This window comes from Prunus mume, linkage group LG4 (assembly GCF_029339155.1).
Source record: "Prunus mume cultivar Tortuosa linkage group LG4, ASM2933915v1, whole genome shotgun sequence".
In the NCBI taxonomy this organism is placed as follows: domain Eukaryota; kingdom Viridiplantae; phylum Streptophyta; class Magnoliopsida; order Rosales; family Rosaceae; genus Prunus; species Prunus mume.
In genome coordinates this window covers 20733229-20750786 of record NC_142701.1, presented here as the reverse complement: position 1 = coordinate 20750786, position 17558 = coordinate 20733229, and the positions used below count along the sequence as shown (strand labels likewise).

Here is a 17558-nt window from a genome sequence, read left to right as displayed (position 1 = left end):
TTAGCTAAATTTTAACTAAGAAATAGAGAGTATCATTGTGGATGCTCTTACCTCATTAATCGAATGCCAAGTAGAGTACTCGCAAATCACTCTCCTTATTTTAGATTGTTTCATCAACATCCAAATATTCAGCATTTACGAATTTTTGGTATAGCTGTCTATCCTTACCTTAGGTCTGCCAATCAACATAAGCTTCAACCTAGAACTACTTTATGTGTTTTCTTGGGATATTTACTGGGATATGAAGGAATTTTGCGCTTTAATATTAGCACTATAGTCAGTTACTCGTCTCTTGAGATGTGATTCATGATGACACACACTATCCTTTTAAAACTAGCAGTATGTTCAAGTGTGTATCTCAATCTGAGTCTTCTTCAGTATCTACTGCTCCAGTTTGTGTGCATTTTTGCCTTATATTTCTCAAGAAGTTCTTCAACTTATCACACTAGTTCAGAATCATTCTCAGCCAGAGATTCAATTTCTTCTCCTAATGGTGTTTCGCCTCATCTGGTTGATTATACTCATTCTTCTATGCTACCAGTATTTACTGATAAACAATTAGAGGTGTTAATTCCTCCTATGGCTTCTACTGGTTCTACTATTCATTCTGAGGCAAGTTCTAGTTCTTCTTATAGTATATCTTCAATGGATGACCCTCTATTGCTCTGTGATAATTTGTCTGCCTTGGCTCTTAGCTCCAATCCTATATACCATTCTTGGATAAAACGTATGGATATCGACTCTCACTTTGTTCTCATTCTGTTTTCAGGCCCGACCTTACTGGGCCTTCAAACGAATGAGAGTCGACAAATTTTGAGTCAAAATTCGATCAGGTTAGCCCAACTCAGTCCTAGGTCAAAGAAGAAGGAAACGTAAATCAATCTGACCCCAACACGTTTACATCGTAAGATTTGTTGCTCACGGAAATCTCGGTCTTCGTTTCTTGTCTTTTAACATTGGCAGCCTACAAAATCACTGAGAAAAACGTTTAAAATTACTTCTTCCTTTTTTTGTTTGGGGTGAAAAATATCCTACGTAAAATACATAGATCCTAGTGCCAATATGTACCATGTGAATTTCGAAGTGGTGATGTTCTTAGCATAACTTGTTAGGGAAACAACTTTGTGTCTTAGAGTCCAAGCTTGTGTTCCACCTATATGTCCTTTGTAATGATAATGTTTGTTTTTTCAGTGTATACGTTCAATTTAGGGCATGTTTGAGACTGGTTATGAAATGACTAAACACGTTTTTTGAAAACTAAAGGCATCTTTGACAAAGTTTGACATAAAGCTTAAAAGTCATTATGGGTCATAAAATTGTTTTATGAAAAACACCTCTGGAGAAGTAAGAAGGAATTGAATTTTTAATAAATTTTTTGACATGTATTTCTAATAAAAGCTTTTATGAGCATAAGTGTTTCCTATAAAAGCAGTTCCCGATGTGAGTTAAACTCTTTTGTTCATTTTCTATACAAACTGAGATTATGGTAGAAGCATAAAATCCTGTCCTGATCTACAATCCCAAAACCCTAGTTGGGTTCTCTGCATTTTATTTCCTATAGAAAGCTGACAAGTCACTGATTCAAAGGTGGGAAGGATAAGAATGAAATGAGAGAAGGATTTCTGTTCTTCTAACACAGACTCATGAACATGGGTCTCACATTCTTCTAGTTTGAGGGATGTGCTGGCATGTAATGTATTCTATAGACAAGACAGAATTTATGTAGATACTGAAAAAGGCTATTGATCTCTCATGCTTAAGTAAGAATAAAAATGTGGGTTTTAGTTTTACATTATCTAACAATTGTAAAATAAGCTCATCTGTATTCTGCACTAAAAGTCAAGATTTTCATTTGAGACACAATGACAAGTAAAAAAATAATATTTTTTTTGAACGACCAATGTACCAACCCCATTTTATAATATTTTTTTCCTCCTATATTAAATGGAAGCTTCATACCCTTTTACATGAAGATTTTACGTCCTGGAAATCTACCATTTTCAACTTTGATACAATTTTAAATCCAAGAAATTTGTCCTTCTGCTTGTTTAATTAGAGTATTAATAGTCATAGTTGCATAGGTGCATGACACATTTCATTCTAGCATCTATAGGCAGGCCTTTATTCTCTCTCTCTCTCTCTCTCTCTCTCTCTCTCTCACTTTTGTTATGGATCCCTTTAGAAACATTTTGAGCATAGAAGGATGCAGCAGTAGTGAATCAGGTTGGACAACATACATTGCATCTCCCATGCAAGAAGATGATGCTGAATGCAGTAATATTGAAGATGCTGATTATGACAACCATAATCGCATTACATATCACAAAAAGGATAAAATTGGCAAAGATGACAACGAGAGTGATGATTCCATGGCTTCTGATGCTTCCTCTGGCCCAAGCCATCATCACCACCTTGTTTCTTCTAGAAGTAAAGACAGCAAAGCCGCAGCTGGATTCGGTTCCAAGCGCGACAACAAGGAGTCTAAGCACAAGAGCACAAGAAAACAAGAGAAGAAAAGTGGTGAAAAGAGCACCAAGAGGAAGTGAGAACTCAGTGCTAGGTCATGACACTTGAAGGTGGTGCTGCTACCAGTCCTGCTCAAAGGGGGCAAGTTATAGTTGTTAATTAAAACTATAAGCTTGCAGATGAGAAGAAAATGTATATTCTTTCTTTTATATCTACCATTTCAGACAAGGAAGCATACATATTTCATTTTTCTTTCACAGAGTTCTTGATTCCACCAATCCTTTTTAGAACTTATGCATCTCATGGGACATTCTTAGCTGTTCTAGAGGAGAACCAGCTTGGAGCTGTTCTAGAAGAGAACCAGCTTGGAGCTTACAACAGTAATCAGCATAGAGAAACATCATGCGAAAGCGTCAGGTTAGATTTTGTCATAATTAAGGTCAGGAGATAAGTTACTGTTATTTTGTTATGCAAGCATGAAATCATGATGTCTAGCTCAATTTCCCGAAAGAAAATACTAAATAAAATTGTTGTTTGCTTATTAGTTGGTACAACTGAGGTAGCAGTAGGTTGTAGTAAGGTGAGCAGGGAAGATATTCTACAAGTTTACTCGTTACAAATTTTCTCAACAATAATGTATTGTGTATGAGTGTTTGTGCCGCTGTCTCATGTGTCTATATGAACCAATATTGTGTACATTCGCTGGAAAGAAGAAAGATCAAAAAGACACATGTGGCTATTTGCCCCCAAAAAAGAAATTACCAGTAAAGCTTCCCAATTATGATGCAGAATGTGTAAGTTATAAGCTATGAACCCAACAGGGTGTATATTGTGCTGGAAAGAAGAAAGATAGACATACAAAGACAAATGCCAACTATGAGTAGTTCTGCCCCAGATGTGCAAGCACAACAGCAAAGCAAATACCAAATATGGGCTGTCCTTCAACTTCAAGAATATTCTAGCACATATAAAAACAGAATCTGTCATTTTTAACAAAATCTGTCTGCAGTTAGATATTGCCCCAGTTCGTAAGAATGAGAAGAATGTTGGGTGTAGTTTTGGAAAATAAAATGACCAAATGATAAATCTCAGTCACTTCTAACAACAGAAACCAAATGATATATCAACAAAACCAAATAAATTGGTTTTTTTTAGTACAAGCGATAGTCTAAACTACAAGAGAGGGAGATTTCTCTCACAAACACACAACCAATATGCCATGGAGTTTCGAACTTGAGACCTCTCGTCTACAAGTCAAAGTCCTTTTTCACTCGGCTAGACCCTGTTGGCAAATTCAAATACATTTAAATGGGAAAGAAGAATAGCTCTTCCTGCAATTAACATCTCTTGTGATCATAGATTATCAGGAGAAGTTAGGACACAAATTTACGAATTCTTTGGAGAAATGAGAATTGAATTTAATAGAGAAACTGAAGAACACGTCTCTTTGCCTTGCCTTTTGTCTTATTATTCATCTAGGTCAACACCAAGGATCAGATCTTAAAAAAAGTATCCCCACCAACAGATTTTTGTGGTACTTTAGTATTTGGGAATATGGTTGGTTACAACTGAAGGCAATATGAACACTAGTTTTAACATGTGGAATATAGTTCTTTAGAGCATGGGTGGAAAAATGTTCATGCTTGACAACCAATTTAGGCTTTCTGGGCCCTAATGCACAGCTGTGGTAGGTAGCTCACCAGATTTGGTTAATTTAAAGTGAATTAGCACATGCTAGCCGCATTATTCAGATCGGGAAACGCATTTACATCCAAAAAGCAAAGTAAAAAAAGCATTCAATAATGGGAGGAAAAATTACAAAGAGGAAAAAATAAACCTGCAGAACATTGAGAAATATAAGAAAGTTTCTTCATTGATTTTCATCTTCCAACATTACAGTTTCGGAGTGCTACCCCACAGTCCTCCACAATGACCAGAATTATATCTTCCAAAAATGAAAAGGAGCTGTGGGGGGTACAGATCTGCCAAAAGTACAAGCATAACAAACCAAATCTAATGCACACTCCGTGATTTAAATAAATTGATAAAAGAGTTGGCAGAAGCTCTGCCCAGCATAAAATCGTCAGCAGAAATTATTGGGATAAAGGAGAGTTCTGCTTAAGTAGAATGCCAAAGAAGATGGACTTAAATCTTTGACTGTTTGGCAATTTTGAACCATTCAGTATGGAAAGCACCTTCTACATCAGTTCTTTCATATGTATGAGCACCAAAGTAGTCTCGCTGAGCTTGGACCAAATTAGCCGGCAGTCTCTCCCTCCTGTAGCTGTCAAAATAAGCAAGACTAGCTGACATACCTGGGGTGCTGATGCCTGAGTTGATAGCAAGGCATACCACCCTTCTCCAGGCAGACTGCCTCTCAATGATCTCCTTCGAAAACTCTGGGTCCACAAGAAGATTTGCAAGATCAGCATTCCTATCATATGCCTGCTTAATTCTGTCCAGGAACACTGCTCGAATGATGCAGCCCCCCTTCCAAATCCTAGCCAACTCCCCCAACTTCAAGTCCCATCCCTGCTCAATACTCTTTGCACGGATAAGATTCATCCCTTGTGCATAACTGCATATCTTGGATGCATAAAGAGCTTGCCTCACATCATCGATCAACTTTGCCTTATCCACCTCTGGGGCAGTCAAGATATCACCAAAACCAGCTGATTTGAACACTTTAGCTGCTTTAACCCTCTCTTCCTTTAAACCACTGAGGAACCTTGCATCCAAAGAAGATTCAATTGTGGGAGCTGCAACTGATAGTTCAGCAGCTTGCTGAACAGTCCATTTACCAGTACCCTTCATGCCAGTCTTGTCCAAAACCTTGTCAACCAAATATCCATCTCCCTTATCATCCTTGATTCCAAATATATCTGCAGTGATTTCAATCAGGAAGCTCAGAAGCTCGCCCTTGTTCCACTCTGAGAAAACGCTTCGGAGTTCCTCATTTGACAGCTTTCCAACTGACTTCAGTACATCATAAGCCTCTGCTATCAGCTGCATATCACCATATTCAATACCATTATGAATCATCTTAACAAAGTTACCAGACCCACCTTTGCCAATGTAAGTCACACAGGGGCCACTGTCTGGAACTTGAGCTGACACCTTAAGAAGAATGTCTTCAATGTACTTATAGGCCTCAAAGGATCCTCCAGGCATCATAGAGGGCCCATATCGAGCCCCCTCTTCACCACCTGAAACTCCCATTCCAAGGTAAAGAAAACCTAATTCAGCCATTGCTTTCGCCCTCCTCTCAGTATTCTCATACCACTCATTACCTCCATCAATAATGCTGTCACCCTTCTCCAGGTAGACGGAGAGGGTCTTTATGGTCTGGTCAACAGGTGCCCCAGCCTTGACAAGCATGATAATGACCCGAGGTTTCTGGATTGACTTAACAAAAGATTCAGGATCATGGAAGCCATAAAGGGGAAGATTTCCTTCATTTTTAGCTCGCTCAACAGTCTCATCAACTTTGGAGGTAGTTCTATTATATACTGAAATGGGGAAGCCTTTCTCTGCAATGTTGAGGGCCAAATTTTGGCCCATGACAGCCAAACCAGCAAGGCCTATTCTTGTAGGTTTCGGTGGTGCAGCCATCTTTTCCTCTGTCTGACATTTGGAATTGTTACTTAGTGTCAGACGAGACAGAAAAATATGAAATACAGATCTAAGAAACCTTAGTCCGGAAAACAAAATGTCAGGATGATTTGATGAAATCCACAAATTGCGAATAGATCTTAAACATAATTTCACAGGGAATCAATATGTATCTGGATTAGTTCACTGATAAAGAGTAATCATGCATTCCTAGCATTATATATAAGATCAACGATATTAAACATAAAACATATGAAGCTCAGATGGATTATACTAAAATAACAAATCTAAAGAACAAAGACGATACTCCAGTAACAATCCAGTAAACACTCACTTATACAGTACAATTGTTACGATCGAGTCAACAGACAAAAAAAAGGCCAAACTTTTACACTAGAGTATATCCCGTAAAGCTAACCAAGTTAAACGAGACCCACTTATTCTTTACTTATTGATAAAGACAAACAAGCAAATGAGAAGGGCAGAATCTTCAAATTCTAGAACCCATCAACCAAAATGCGTGGACGAACTAAAAAGCATGATCTAACAAATCTGAAAAGACCCAAAAGCCACAGATCAATGCGAAATCATATTCAGAGTTAAGATCATGAGCAAATCGATACCACAATAGTAATACAAACATAGATCAGCAATGGGAGCAATCAAAAACAAACGCTCTGCTTGATCAGAGAAAACCAATTGAAAATTTAGAAAAGCTAGAGTCTTTAACTGCTGTAATAGAAGATAACGATTCAATTGCATTTACAACGAGTTTTCAGCAACCAACCAAGCATAGCAGAGTAAGCGACCATTTTGATCAAAACCCAGAAAGCGAAAGGATACAAACCTGAAAGTTTTCTTCTCAACGAAAGAACTGGATTGAAAATCTGAGCAAAACCAAGAAGGCGAAGATCTGGGTTAGGCAGACAACAACGATTAATAATTGTGGAAAATATATATATATATATATATATAACGCAAGAAGGAAAGTGTTCACCTTTTATTCCACAGAAGGTTTCGTCTTTGAGAGAGAGTCAAGATTGGCCACTGGTTGGGTAGGTGAGGTGAGGTGGACAAGCCGTCGTCGAAGATGGGTTAGGTGAAGAATTGAAAGTCCAATTACCAATATAGGCAAGAGAAATTTCTTTCTTACGTGTATTATTATAATTTCGTTCAACATATGTCACACATTACATCATTAACCATTGTTAACATATAACTCAAGAGTCTTGATTCAATTAAGATGGGAAATTCTTTTTGGGTGTAATGGTTGCGCTACGACTGTTATAACATCATGTGTGATCATATGGAAAAATTTCTCGAATTCAATACCCACGTTATGGTGTGAACATACTTGAGAACAAATATATTTTCATTTTTAACATAATTTTGGAATTATATAAAATTTATTTTATGAGATTTCTAAAATAAAGAATTTGAAATAGTTCTTGGAAAGCAAGTGCATCTGACCTGGGCATTGTTTGAGTCGATGCCTTTGCTAACTAATTAATGATCCGACTGTAAACTATATGCATTAAGCATGCACATTTGTCATGTCAACATGATGTCATTGTCGCCAAAACTAATAATAAAGGATATAACATTCTAACTTTCTTTTGCATTCTAAACTTTCAACATTGTAGCTTCTCATGGCTGATCGACAATCTCTGTGTCTTACGTTTAATTTTGTTGTTTTACATATGATTGATGAGAGTGTTTGGTTGGGTAGGGAGAAATTGGGATCTTCAACCAAACAAAACTTTACATGATCGATGAGAGTGTTTGGTTGGGTAGAGAATGCTTGGTTGGTTATGACTTATGAACTTATGGCTAAAGTAATAAGCAGTCTGAATCTGTCAAATTACATGTACTTCAAAGTGCAAAAGAATCATTGCTACGTATACATTCCCAATCTGGCTGTTTACAATCCATGGTCAACATGAATAACAGATACAACATTAACACAAGCATAACAGACAGCTTTTCCAAATGAGAAAACAAAAAGGACATGACTTCTCACTGAGCTTCGCTCTGAGGTTGCAACTAAAGAAGGAATTCAAAACTTGTGCGAATTAGTAGATAGTGACAGACAGTAGCTGCGGCTCACCAACGAACGAACTTGGAGCAGTGAAGATGGTTTGGTTATCTATAAGCCAAAATTGCACATCTGAACAAATTCCATATCATTGTCCAGATAATACGTCCAGAGTTTCTTGTATTGGTTCATAGCAATGTCCAGCCAAGGTTTCATGTTTCCATTATAGTGAATAACTGCAGCATTTCTAATCTCATCCATGCTAATACTGGGATTGTACCCCAGCCCTAGGACATGCCAAGATTTGTCCAACGACTTTGTCGTTGAGTAGAACGTAATCAGCCCCGGTGGAAGAGTCCCCAACTTCCACAGAGTCCGGTCCTCATTCTGCAAAATTCATCGACAAGAAATATTCACTCATGTATGATGTATCCCGCAGTCAAACTAGTAATAGCAAAATTGTACTTCAACTATATATATGGCGCCATTTGGGTAGCAATTTTGAAGTGAAAATCACATATTTTGATATTTAAAGAAAAACTATATACTTTGAAATGCTAACCCAAATGGCACTTAATCTTTCGAAACACAAGGAATTTGAGCACAAGGAAAAAAAGCACTTACCAAGTTCTGCCAGTAATGGTACTGCTCTGTGCATTTCTCCTGCCTCCAAGCATCAAGATCAAAAATATTCATCCCATATGCCCAAGCACAAGCCCTGGGATTGAACCTCTCTCTAATAAGAGGGTGTGAAAAATTCAAATATTGGGCGTATCGATGGAAGGACCCAAAGCAGGTCTCAACAGCTCCATTCACCTTCCCATCCAAATCAATCTTCCATAATCCTGTCAAGTCTTTTTGAACCACAACATCATCATCCAAAAAGAGAATTTTGTGCAGTTTTGGATACATCTCGGGCAAATAAAACCGAAGGTGATTCAACATTGACAAGTACTTGGGGTTCCTATATTTCATGTTATGTGTATCCGTGGTAGCATTCTCTGCCCGATTCTCAAAGTAGAACTTCTGCAACTTTGCTGACTCAAGTTGCCTCAATACTGGCACATACGAAGAATTCAAGAAAGTAAAATCTTCTACGGCCTTCACCTCCACATATGCACCCCGTTCCACAGGCCTCATCTTAAACCAAACCTTCATCGGTGCAAGATTCATCCTATCTGTAACAACATGGAAAACATGTTTCCACGGTTCATCGGAATTATTCACGACAGATCGTATCACCACCGAGACAGCAATCACATTATCTGAAAAGATCGCATAATGGTACAAACTAGGGTCCTCAAATTCGGGGCTTGGTTCCTCTTCCTTGTACTTCTCTGGATGTGAAATTCTTTCCTCAACAAGCCTCATGGCCAAACAATGCAAGCTTTTTGGTATTGATTTTGCAGCAATCGAGCTTGCAAATGCCCCATTCTTCTTTGCTTTTATAAGCAACTCATTAACAGCAAAAATGGTATCCTTCAACTTCTGAATCTTGAGCTGATTATCATAATTCTCCTTTGACTCTGCAATCATTAACCGAGCAACTTTGACCTTATCCTTTATCTCCTTCTCAAAATGCCTCAAAACATCCTCATCCAAAGGACCGTCTGATCCAAACAACGCAGACCGGTAACTCGGTTTCATTTGGAGATCGGAGAAATTCGACGCCAAATCATCAAACATTCTCATTTGTCTAGATATCTCGAGCTTAAGCTTCCTGGCGTACGCAGCATAGGCATTCACCAGAGTAACATGATCATTCGCTTGCTTATATATCAAATCTAATCTTGTTTTCAGAGGGTCAGAATTTAAAGCTAAAAATGTCCTACGCATGTACGCGTTTCCAGTGGTTGGAAGTGCCTGCATTAATTGAACACCAAGATTAAAACTTGAATTATGCCTAACACTAACAGTAAAAATTGATGTGCGGCTTTTGCTTTGTTCTAAAATTTCTAAATGGGAATTTCTTTTCAAACGCTAGAAAATAATAAAATTTGGGTATTGCTTCAATCTGAGATTTGTTCAAAGGTAAAATCAGAATTTGGGTTGTGCTTAATCAGTGAAATTGACATCTGGGTTTTGATAAAGCTTTGATATTTCAATCTGAATCTCGCTTAAGTACAAAATCAAATTAGAGAAAATGGATAGGGAAGAGGACATACAGAGTCGTGATGTGGAGTTGAAGGGTTGGTGGTGAAGAGAACAGAAAGCGTGGCAATGAAGAGCAGGGAGAACATAGCCGACACAAAGATCCGATACGAGAAGAAGCTCCGGAGGCTGAACCCACCAAACCCTGACCCTCCTCCGCCTCGGCTACCTCGCACGGCCACTGCCATTGGAGCAAAGCGACGACGTATCCAAGGACCAAGCTTGGATCAGAACGCGCTTGACCTCAAAACTAGTAGCAGAGTTTCTGCTCTCAGCTGATTGGAAAGTGAGTGATGAGAAATCTGAAGCTGATCGGAAGTGTCTGACTGTGTGTTTGCGTGTGAGATCTCTAAGCTGGGTGTGATGTGACGACCATGTGAGAGTGGAAGAAATCAAACTTCCAAGTTCGAAGAGATCTATAATCCGTGTCGGAGTTTGTTAAATTTCTTTAATAAAAATATAATAAAAATATAATTGTAATAAGATGTTGGAGAGTGACTGTCTGTAGGTAGTGGAACTTGGAAGGAAGTGGGACCACGCCTCCCCCATGGTCCATAGAAGATGAGAGAGCTCGTAGTCTCCTCCACCAAAAGTAATTTGTCCTTTTTTTTTTCTTACACAAAAAATGTAGACCCAATAATTCCATTTGTTCATGAACACAAAGTAACTTGTAGACGTTTTGTAGACAAAGAAATTTAATTTTTTCATGAGTTATATATAAATAAATAAATAAAGCATAGTGAAATAATAGAGTTGATAGTTGGGTTGGGCTAGTGGGTTGAGCTGAACTCAATTGATCAAGTTAATCCAACCTTAATCCGTTGGGTTGAGCTTAGGTACATATATTTTCAACTCGACAGTAATTGAAGTCTAGTTTAAGATATAAAAAATTCGATCAAAAGTTTAAGATCTAAATTGAGGGGAAAGGGATGTTTTTTGGAATTGTAGCTGCTGATAGGGGGTGCCATCTTCGACATGCTTGTGTATTGAGTTCTCCTGTGCACATTCTATAGTGAGAGCCTTACATATGACTCTTAAGTGAGGTCTTATCTCTTAATTATTGGATCAAATTGGTTAAACGTTTGATTAAATTGATTAACCTGATCCAACGATTAAGATATTAGACCTCATCTAAGGGGACCCTCAGTATAGAATGACTTCACACAACCAATGATTCTGGAATGACATTCTAACTCGCTCGAGTTACCACCTTAATAAGAATAAGGTCCAGAAAGCTGCTAAGACAAAGCCCATTATCTTTTTTGGTAACAATGTGCCAGGCCCATGCAAATAGGTGTCAAGATCATTATACCAAAAACCCAATGAGCCGTTGAAGTTTGTAAGGGGCCTGATCCAATGGATCGTCAACCTCCCTAGTAAATAATGGTTAATTTATTTTCTCCACTCCATCCACCAAAAATAAATAAATTATTTTCTCCAATATTCACTGAAAATTAAAAAGTATAAGTAACTGAAGTTTGAAATGGAAATCTGGCAAGCCGTTAAAAATAACATGCATTGCTCAAGCCTCTCACTTCACGCTCCCGCCAAACTCCCATTGCCACCTTCCCTCAGACCTCAGAAAAGCCCCAATTTTGATTCCCTCAATAACCGTCTGATCAGCCACATCAATGTGGGTCATCTCCGCAAAGCAATCACCACCCTTGATCGCATGGCCCAGCGCGGGACTCACCCAGATCTCCCCATCTACTCCCTCCTCCTCAAGTCCTGTATCAGGTCCCGGAATTTCGATCTGGGCAGACTTGTCCACGCCCGGCTGGTTCACTCACAGCTCGAGCTCGACCCGGTCGTTCTGAACTCATTGATTAGCTTGTACTCAAAATCTAGGGACTGGAAAATGGCAAATTCAATCTTCGAAAATATGGGAAATAAGAGAAATTTGGTTTCTTGGAGTGCCATGGTGTCTTGTTTTGCGAACAATGATATGGGATTGGAAGCTATTTTGACATTTCTTGATATGCTTGAAAATGGGTTTTACCCAAATGAGTATTGCTTTGCATCGGTGATTCGGGCATGTTCGAATGCCCAGAATATTCGGATTGGGAATATAATTTTTGGGTCAGTAATCAAAAGTGGGTATCTTGGTTCTGATGTGTGTGTTGGGTGCTCATTGATCGATATGTTTGCAAAGGGCAGTGGAGAGTTGGATGACGCATATAAGGTGTTTGAGACAATGCCTGAGACGGATGCTGTGACTTGGACTTTGATGATTACTAGGCTTGCACAAATGGGTTGTCCAGGAGAGGCTATTGATTTGTATGTGGATATGTTATGGAGTGGGCTCATGCCTGACCAGTTTACACTAAGTGGCGTTATATCAGCTTGTACAAAATTGGACTCATTGTCGTTAGGGCAGCAATTGCATTCATGGGTTATACGGTCTGGGTTGGCTTTGGGTCATTGTGTTGGGTGTTGTTTGGTGGACATGTATGCCAAGTGTGCGGCTGATGGATCGATGGATGATGCAAGGAAGGTATTTGATCGGATGCCAAACCATAATGTTTTGTCATGGACTTCAATCATCAATGGATATGTGCAGAGTGGAGAGGGTGATGAGGAGGCAATCAAACTCTTTGTTGGAATGATGACGGGTCATGTTCCACCAAACCATTTCACGTTTTCTAGCATTTTAAAGGCTTGTGCAAATCTTTCTGATCTGCGTAAGGGTGATCAGGTTCACTCCCTGGCAGTGAAACTAGGCCTTGCATCAGTTAATTGTGTGGGAAACTCACTTATTAGCATGTACTCAAGGTCTGGCCAGGTGGAAGATGCCCGGAAAGCTTTTGATATTTTGTATGAGAAAAATTTGATATCTTATAACACAATCGTTGATGCATATGCCAAGCATTCAGACACAGAAGAAGCCTTTGGACTTTTTCATGAAATTCAGGATACAGGATTTGGGGCTAGTGCTTTCACATTTTCTAGTCTCTTGAGTGGAGCTGCAAGCATTTGTGCAGTTGGTAAGGGTGAGCAAATCCATGCCCGGATTATAAAATCAGGATTTGAGTTAAACCAAGGCATTTGTAATGCTTTGGTTTCCATGTATTCCAGGTGCGGAAACATAGATGCTGGTTTTGCAGTGTTCAAAGAGATGGAAGATTGGAATGTTATATCATGGACTTCAATGATCACAGGTTTTGCAAAACATGGATATGCAGCTGCAGCTGTGGGAATGTTCAACAAAATGCTTGAGGCTGGATTAAAACCGAATGAGATCACGTATATTGCTGTTTTGTCAGCTTGTAGCCATGCGGGTTTGGTTGCTGAGGGATGGAAACACTTCAAGGCAATGCAGAAGAAACATGGTATCGTCCCGAGAATGGAACATTATGCATGCATGGTAGATTTATTAGGCCGCTCAGGATCCCTTGTAGAAGCCATTGGGTTTATTAACTCAATGCCTTTTACAGCTGATGAACTAATCTGGCGAACATTTCTTGGAGCCTGCCGAGTACATGGTCACATAGAGCTCGGGAAACATGCTGCAAAGATGATTATTGAGCAGAACCCACATGATTCGGCGGCATATAGTTTACTGTCGAATTTGTATGCTTCCAGTGGTCTTTGGGAAGAAGTAGCCAAAGTAAGAAAAGATATGAAAGAGAAGTTTTTTATCAAAGAAGCAGGTTCTAGCTGGATAGAGGTGAAAAATAAGATCCACAAGTTTCATGTTGGGGATACGTCACACCCTAAAGCACGGGAGATTTATGATGAACTGGACAAATTGGGTTCAAAGATAAAGAAAATAGGCTTTGTCCCCGATACAGATTTTGTACTTCATGATGTGGAAGAGGAGCAAAAAGAGTATTATTTGTTTCAACACAGTGAGAAAATAGCGGTGGCGTTTGGTCTTATTAGCACATCGAAATCGAAACCCATTAGAGTATTTAAGAATCTCCGTGTTTGTGGAGACTGCCACACTGCGATTAAGTATATTTCAAAAGCTACTGGGAGAGAAATAGTGGTAAGGGATTCAAATCGGTTTCATCATTTCAAGGATGGGACATGCTCTTGCAATGATTACTGGTGATGGTGTGGTATATTTCAAGCTGTAAATGATAGAATAATCTTCTAGAGGGAGATCTAAATTATTCGAGAAATCTAATTTACGGTTTCCAACATTCGGTTCATAGCCCCTGCTTTGGAAGCTCTTGGTTGCTCATTGAGAATCTTTTAAGATTTGTCTGTAGACTGTACAGTTCAAATTTGCAGATTTGTATTACTATTGATGTATACACTATTTCATGATTGATTTTAATAAAACTCTATGCAGTTTTGTCCTACGTCTCACACTCATTTTGGCTACAAATGATGAATAATATAGTTCATTAAAATCTCTAGATTAAGGTGAACGGCTAAAGATGAAGAATGGTGACTTGAACAACCTATAGATCATTAAAATTTCCAGATTGAGGTGGACTGGAAGAAGAATGAGATGCATTGAGATTAAGATGGCAGCTACTGATTATTTATTAATAAAACCAACAATTCTATATGTTGGATGGATGCATCGCCGCCGTCACACCTATCTGTCCTAACAAGTTAATCTACAGCTGTTCTGTTGGCGGCTGATGCTGCACACTTAGGGGCCAATTCTTTTTTTTTGGACGAAAAGGGGCCAATTCAAGCTGAGAACAAGGTGTTTCTGTAACTACTAAAATTTGAGTTTTTTTCTTCCAGAAGTTTTATAATGGACCAGTTGGATTATAAGATTGGTAAGATAAAAAGGGCTATATAATTGGAGAGGCCCTCTCTCATTTAAAATACTCTTTCGTGGTCTTTTGGTGGTTAATTTGAATGCAGTGTCTGCTGCACAGGACTTCACAATTGAGGACTTGAAACAAAAGGTGGGATTGGTTCTTCAAATCAAGAAGAATATAAAAATACTGCAACCCTTTTATTTTATGCAAAACGGCTATGGAGATTTTTGTTCTCTTTACATTCATTGTATTTAGAAGTAAAATATATTTGAGAAAGAGCATCCTAGGATTTTGAGATGGAACCTTTTGCTAGAGCTTTCCCCATATTCTGCTTTCTGGAAACTTTTTGCGGAACTGAGCCTTGATTTTCTCTCTTCTGCTTTTGTCCTTTATCTTTGGCTCCTATTTGTGCACCTCTCTTGGTTTCTATTTCAAATAAATTCAAGAAAAAAGGAAAGTGGACTGTTTGTGTGCGTAATATAATACTGTTCAATTCAGAATTATATTGCTAAACAAAAATCTTGAGGATTCACTCTGATAAGATCAAGTTTGAAATACTGTGGACTTGAGCTTGAGTTGGATTCGGGATCAATTGCGTGGCGATTATATGTTCAGTATCATCAGAAGTCTATAATGCGCATAAAATGTCTAACACCAAAAACATTTGCCATCAAAACCAACTTGAAAAGATAAGAAACAAACAATGATCACTTGAAACGTACATAAATAAAATATCAAGACTCTTGTGTTTGCAGATCTTCCGAGGCAAATAAGTCATCACAGGGAAAGAGAGAGATGGAGGCTCTGAGCAATAGCCAAAAACAAGAGAGCAAATAGCAAACAGTTCTTGGATTGATATGCTAGTGGATAGCTTTTTCTAAATGTCTTTCTTTTTATAGTAATTTTAATATGACGAACCAACTCCCATTTCACCACCTTTATTTCTGTGTCATGTCCAACTCTCCCCCACCATTGCCACTCATTGCTCCACCCATTGCATTGCCACTTTTTTTTTTCTCCTCCCTTTTCTCTAGTACACCTGACATAATTGCTACTTTCTACTTTCTGCAATAATCTTATTTTCTTCAAATATATATTTATTAAAGGCCTGATAAATATCTGGTTTGTCAGGGTTTTCTTGGGAATTGTTTGATGATCAAGATTTTCTTGGAAAGATTCCATGTAAAAACAAACAGTCTTTAACTTCATGCAGCTAGTTAATTAGCACGAGTTTACATGATTAGGAAACTCGTTTAACATATAGATAAGAAGAATCTATAGCTAAGAGATTTCCAATTTTATTGAGCAATGATTAATGAAAATGCTCAAAACATGTTATTGCCAATTTGCTTGGATCCTGATACATATTAAAAGTGAGGCAAGGACTGGTTGACTTCTATACAAACAGAAGATCACCATACATTGAAAATGGGAAAATTGGGAAAATGATAAAATTTATTCTCCATCAGTATTAGCCTAGTAAATCCATTGAACTTGTGATGGACTGGTTCGAGGACTCGGATCTCAGATAAGCTGTGTTGCAAGGAACATCCTCCAGGTCTCTAAGTGAAGGATGGTAAGGACTATGCAGTTGCAGATCAGTGAGCATTTGGCGAAGCTCAGAAGCTTGCTCTTTGAGCTGAGCATTCTCCTGCAGAACCTTGTCATGGGACTCTGAAACATGGTTCAGCTTATCCACAAGTTGGTGATTCTCATTTCTGAGCCAAACCACTTGTGACCAGAGTTCATCCAGGTGCTTCTGCTTGCGCATACGTGATCTGCGGGCAGATTCTCTGTTAGATATCATTCTTCTCTGTTTCCTCTCATTGATGAGACTTAGCTGGTGCTCATCAGCTTCATCAGAAGTTGAGTTACTGCTGAAAGAAGATGGTTGCTGTGGATTATTAATTTCTTGAAGATGGGAGTTAGGGAATTGTATATTGTATAATGGGCTCGAAAACCGGTTGAATTGAAATGGGGTGGTGTTGCTTTGAGTGCTCATGCTAAAATGAGGAGGGTAGGGAGATGATGAACTTGAAGGAACTAGATAATGGAGCCCTGTGACCTCCCCAGGCTGCATGGCTTCTTAAAGCTTTGAGTGGATAAATTCAAGGTCTTAGTGGTGAAGGTGAGTGGAGAGTACTGAATTTGGTTGTGTTAGAAGGGGGGAGAGAGGCTCGAGGAGAGGAGGTCTTTTATAGGATGAAAAGTGTGGCAAAGTGCCCTTAAAGGCTCAGCTGATTGGAACATCATGCACATCATGTCTCTATTTTATGCAGCATGCATCACATTCATCTATGTGTACATGAATGCATGCAAAAGGTTCATTTATATGTTCCTTCATGCCCCACACGAGCATGAATGAATGGCTTCATGCATGTAGGCATGCTATGGTGTTGTTATGTACATACATGTGTAACATGGGGGATTACAAGTAGTGTTTGTGGATAATCATTTTTCAAATCAAATCTCTGCTTACATCAGAGAGAGAGAGAGAGAGAGAGAGAGAGAGAGAGAGATCATATTATATGGGGAGTACAATTATTTTAATGGAGGAATGTTTTGGCAAA

At 38.7% G+C, this 17558-nt stretch overlaps 5 protein-coding genes across 7 annotated transcripts; 2 read left to right on the top strand and 3 right to left on the bottom strand.

The window, feature by feature from the left end:
• The first annotated feature begins 2168 nt into the window (after positions 1–2168).
• On the top strand, positions 2169–3007 carry LOC103329695 (protein SOB FIVE-LIKE 4-like). Its single transcript, XM_008232195.2, has one exon. It carries the CDS (start codon positions 2169–2171, stop codon positions 2544–2546), a length of 378 nt encoding a protein of 125 aa, XP_008230417.1. The 3' UTR covers positions 2547–3007.
• A 1306-nt stretch (positions 3008–4313) lies between these two features.
• On the bottom strand, positions 4314–7181 carry LOC103329616 (6-phosphogluconate dehydrogenase family protein). 3 transcript variants are annotated; one of them, XM_008232112.3, is made up of 3 exons: positions 7076–7181; positions 6926–6965; positions 4314–6090 (listed from the first exon to the last, which is right to left on the bottom strand). In XM_008232112.3, exon 3 carries the CDS (start codon positions 6076–6078, stop codon positions 4612–4614), a length of 1467 nt encoding a protein of 488 aa, XP_008230334.2. In that variant the 5' UTR covers positions 6079–6090; positions 6926–6965; positions 7076–7181; the 3' UTR covers positions 4314–4611. The 3 variants fall into 3 exon arrangements, with proteins under 3 accessions (XP_008230334.2, XP_008230333.2, XP_088906669.1); XM_008232111.3 differs by having other exon boundaries at positions 6926–6991; positions 7076–7174; XM_089050543.1 differs by lacking the exon at positions 7076–7181 and having other exon boundaries at positions 6926–7012.
• Positions 7182–7949: 768 nt separating this feature from the next.
• Positions 7950–10884, bottom strand: GAUT9 (galacturonosyltransferase 9). Its single transcript, XM_008232110.3, has 3 exons — positions 10279–10884; positions 8738–9976; positions 7950–8500 (listed from the first exon to the last, which is right to left on the bottom strand). Exons 1-3 carry the CDS (start codon positions 10450–10452, stop codon positions 8225–8227), a joined length of 1689 nt encoding a protein of 562 aa, XP_008230332.1. The 5' UTR covers positions 10453–10884; the 3' UTR covers positions 7950–8224.
• Positions 10885–11726: 842 nt separating this feature from the next.
• EMB2261 (Tetratricopeptide repeat (TPR)-like superfamily protein) lies at positions 11727–14571 on the top strand. Its single transcript, XM_008232109.2, has one exon. The coding sequence runs from the start codon at positions 11748–11750 to the stop codon at positions 14316–14318; it is 2571 nt and encodes an 856-aa protein (XP_008230331.2). The 5' UTR covers positions 11727–11747; the 3' UTR covers positions 14319–14571.
• Positions 14572–16264: 1693 nt separating this feature from the next.
• Positions 16265–17170, bottom strand: LOC103329612 (basic leucine zipper 43-like). The gene has a single exon (XM_008232108.2). It carries the CDS (start codon positions 17066–17068, stop codon positions 16460–16462), a length of 609 nt encoding a protein of 202 aa, XP_008230330.1. The 5' UTR covers positions 17069–17170; the 3' UTR covers positions 16265–16459.
• Positions 17171–17558: the final 388 nt, after the last annotated feature.

Excerpts from the sequence above, each read along its gene's own strand:
- GAUT9 (XM_008232110.3), bottom strand. The coding sequence starts at position 10,452 with ATGGCAGTGGCCGTGCGAGGTAGCCGAGGCGGAGGAGGGTCAGGGTTT. Across the intron at positions 9,977-10,278 it reads CAACTCCACATCACGACTCT|GCACTTCCAACCACTGGAAA; the intron begins GTATGTCCTCTT and ends CAATTAATGCAG. Across the intron at positions 8,501-8,737 it reads ACCATTACTGGCAGAACTTG|AATGAGGACCGGACTCTGTG; the intron begins GTAAGTGCTTTT and ends TGAATTTTGCAG.
- EMB2261 (XM_008232109.2), top strand. The coding sequence starts at position 11,748 with ATGGAAATCTGGCAAGCCGTTAAAAATAACATGCATTGCTCAAGCCTC.
- LOC103329612 (XM_008232108.2), bottom strand. The coding sequence starts at position 17,068 with ATGCAGCCTGGGGAGGTCACAGGGCTCCATTATCTAGTTCCTTCAAGT.
- LOC103329616 (XM_008232112.3), bottom strand. The coding sequence starts at position 6,078 with ATGGCTGCACCACCGAAACCTACAAGAATAGGCCTTGCTGGTTTGGCT.
- LOC103329695 (XM_008232195.2), top strand. The coding sequence starts at position 2,169 with ATGGATCCCTTTAGAAACATTTTGAGCATAGAAGGATGCAGCAGTAGT.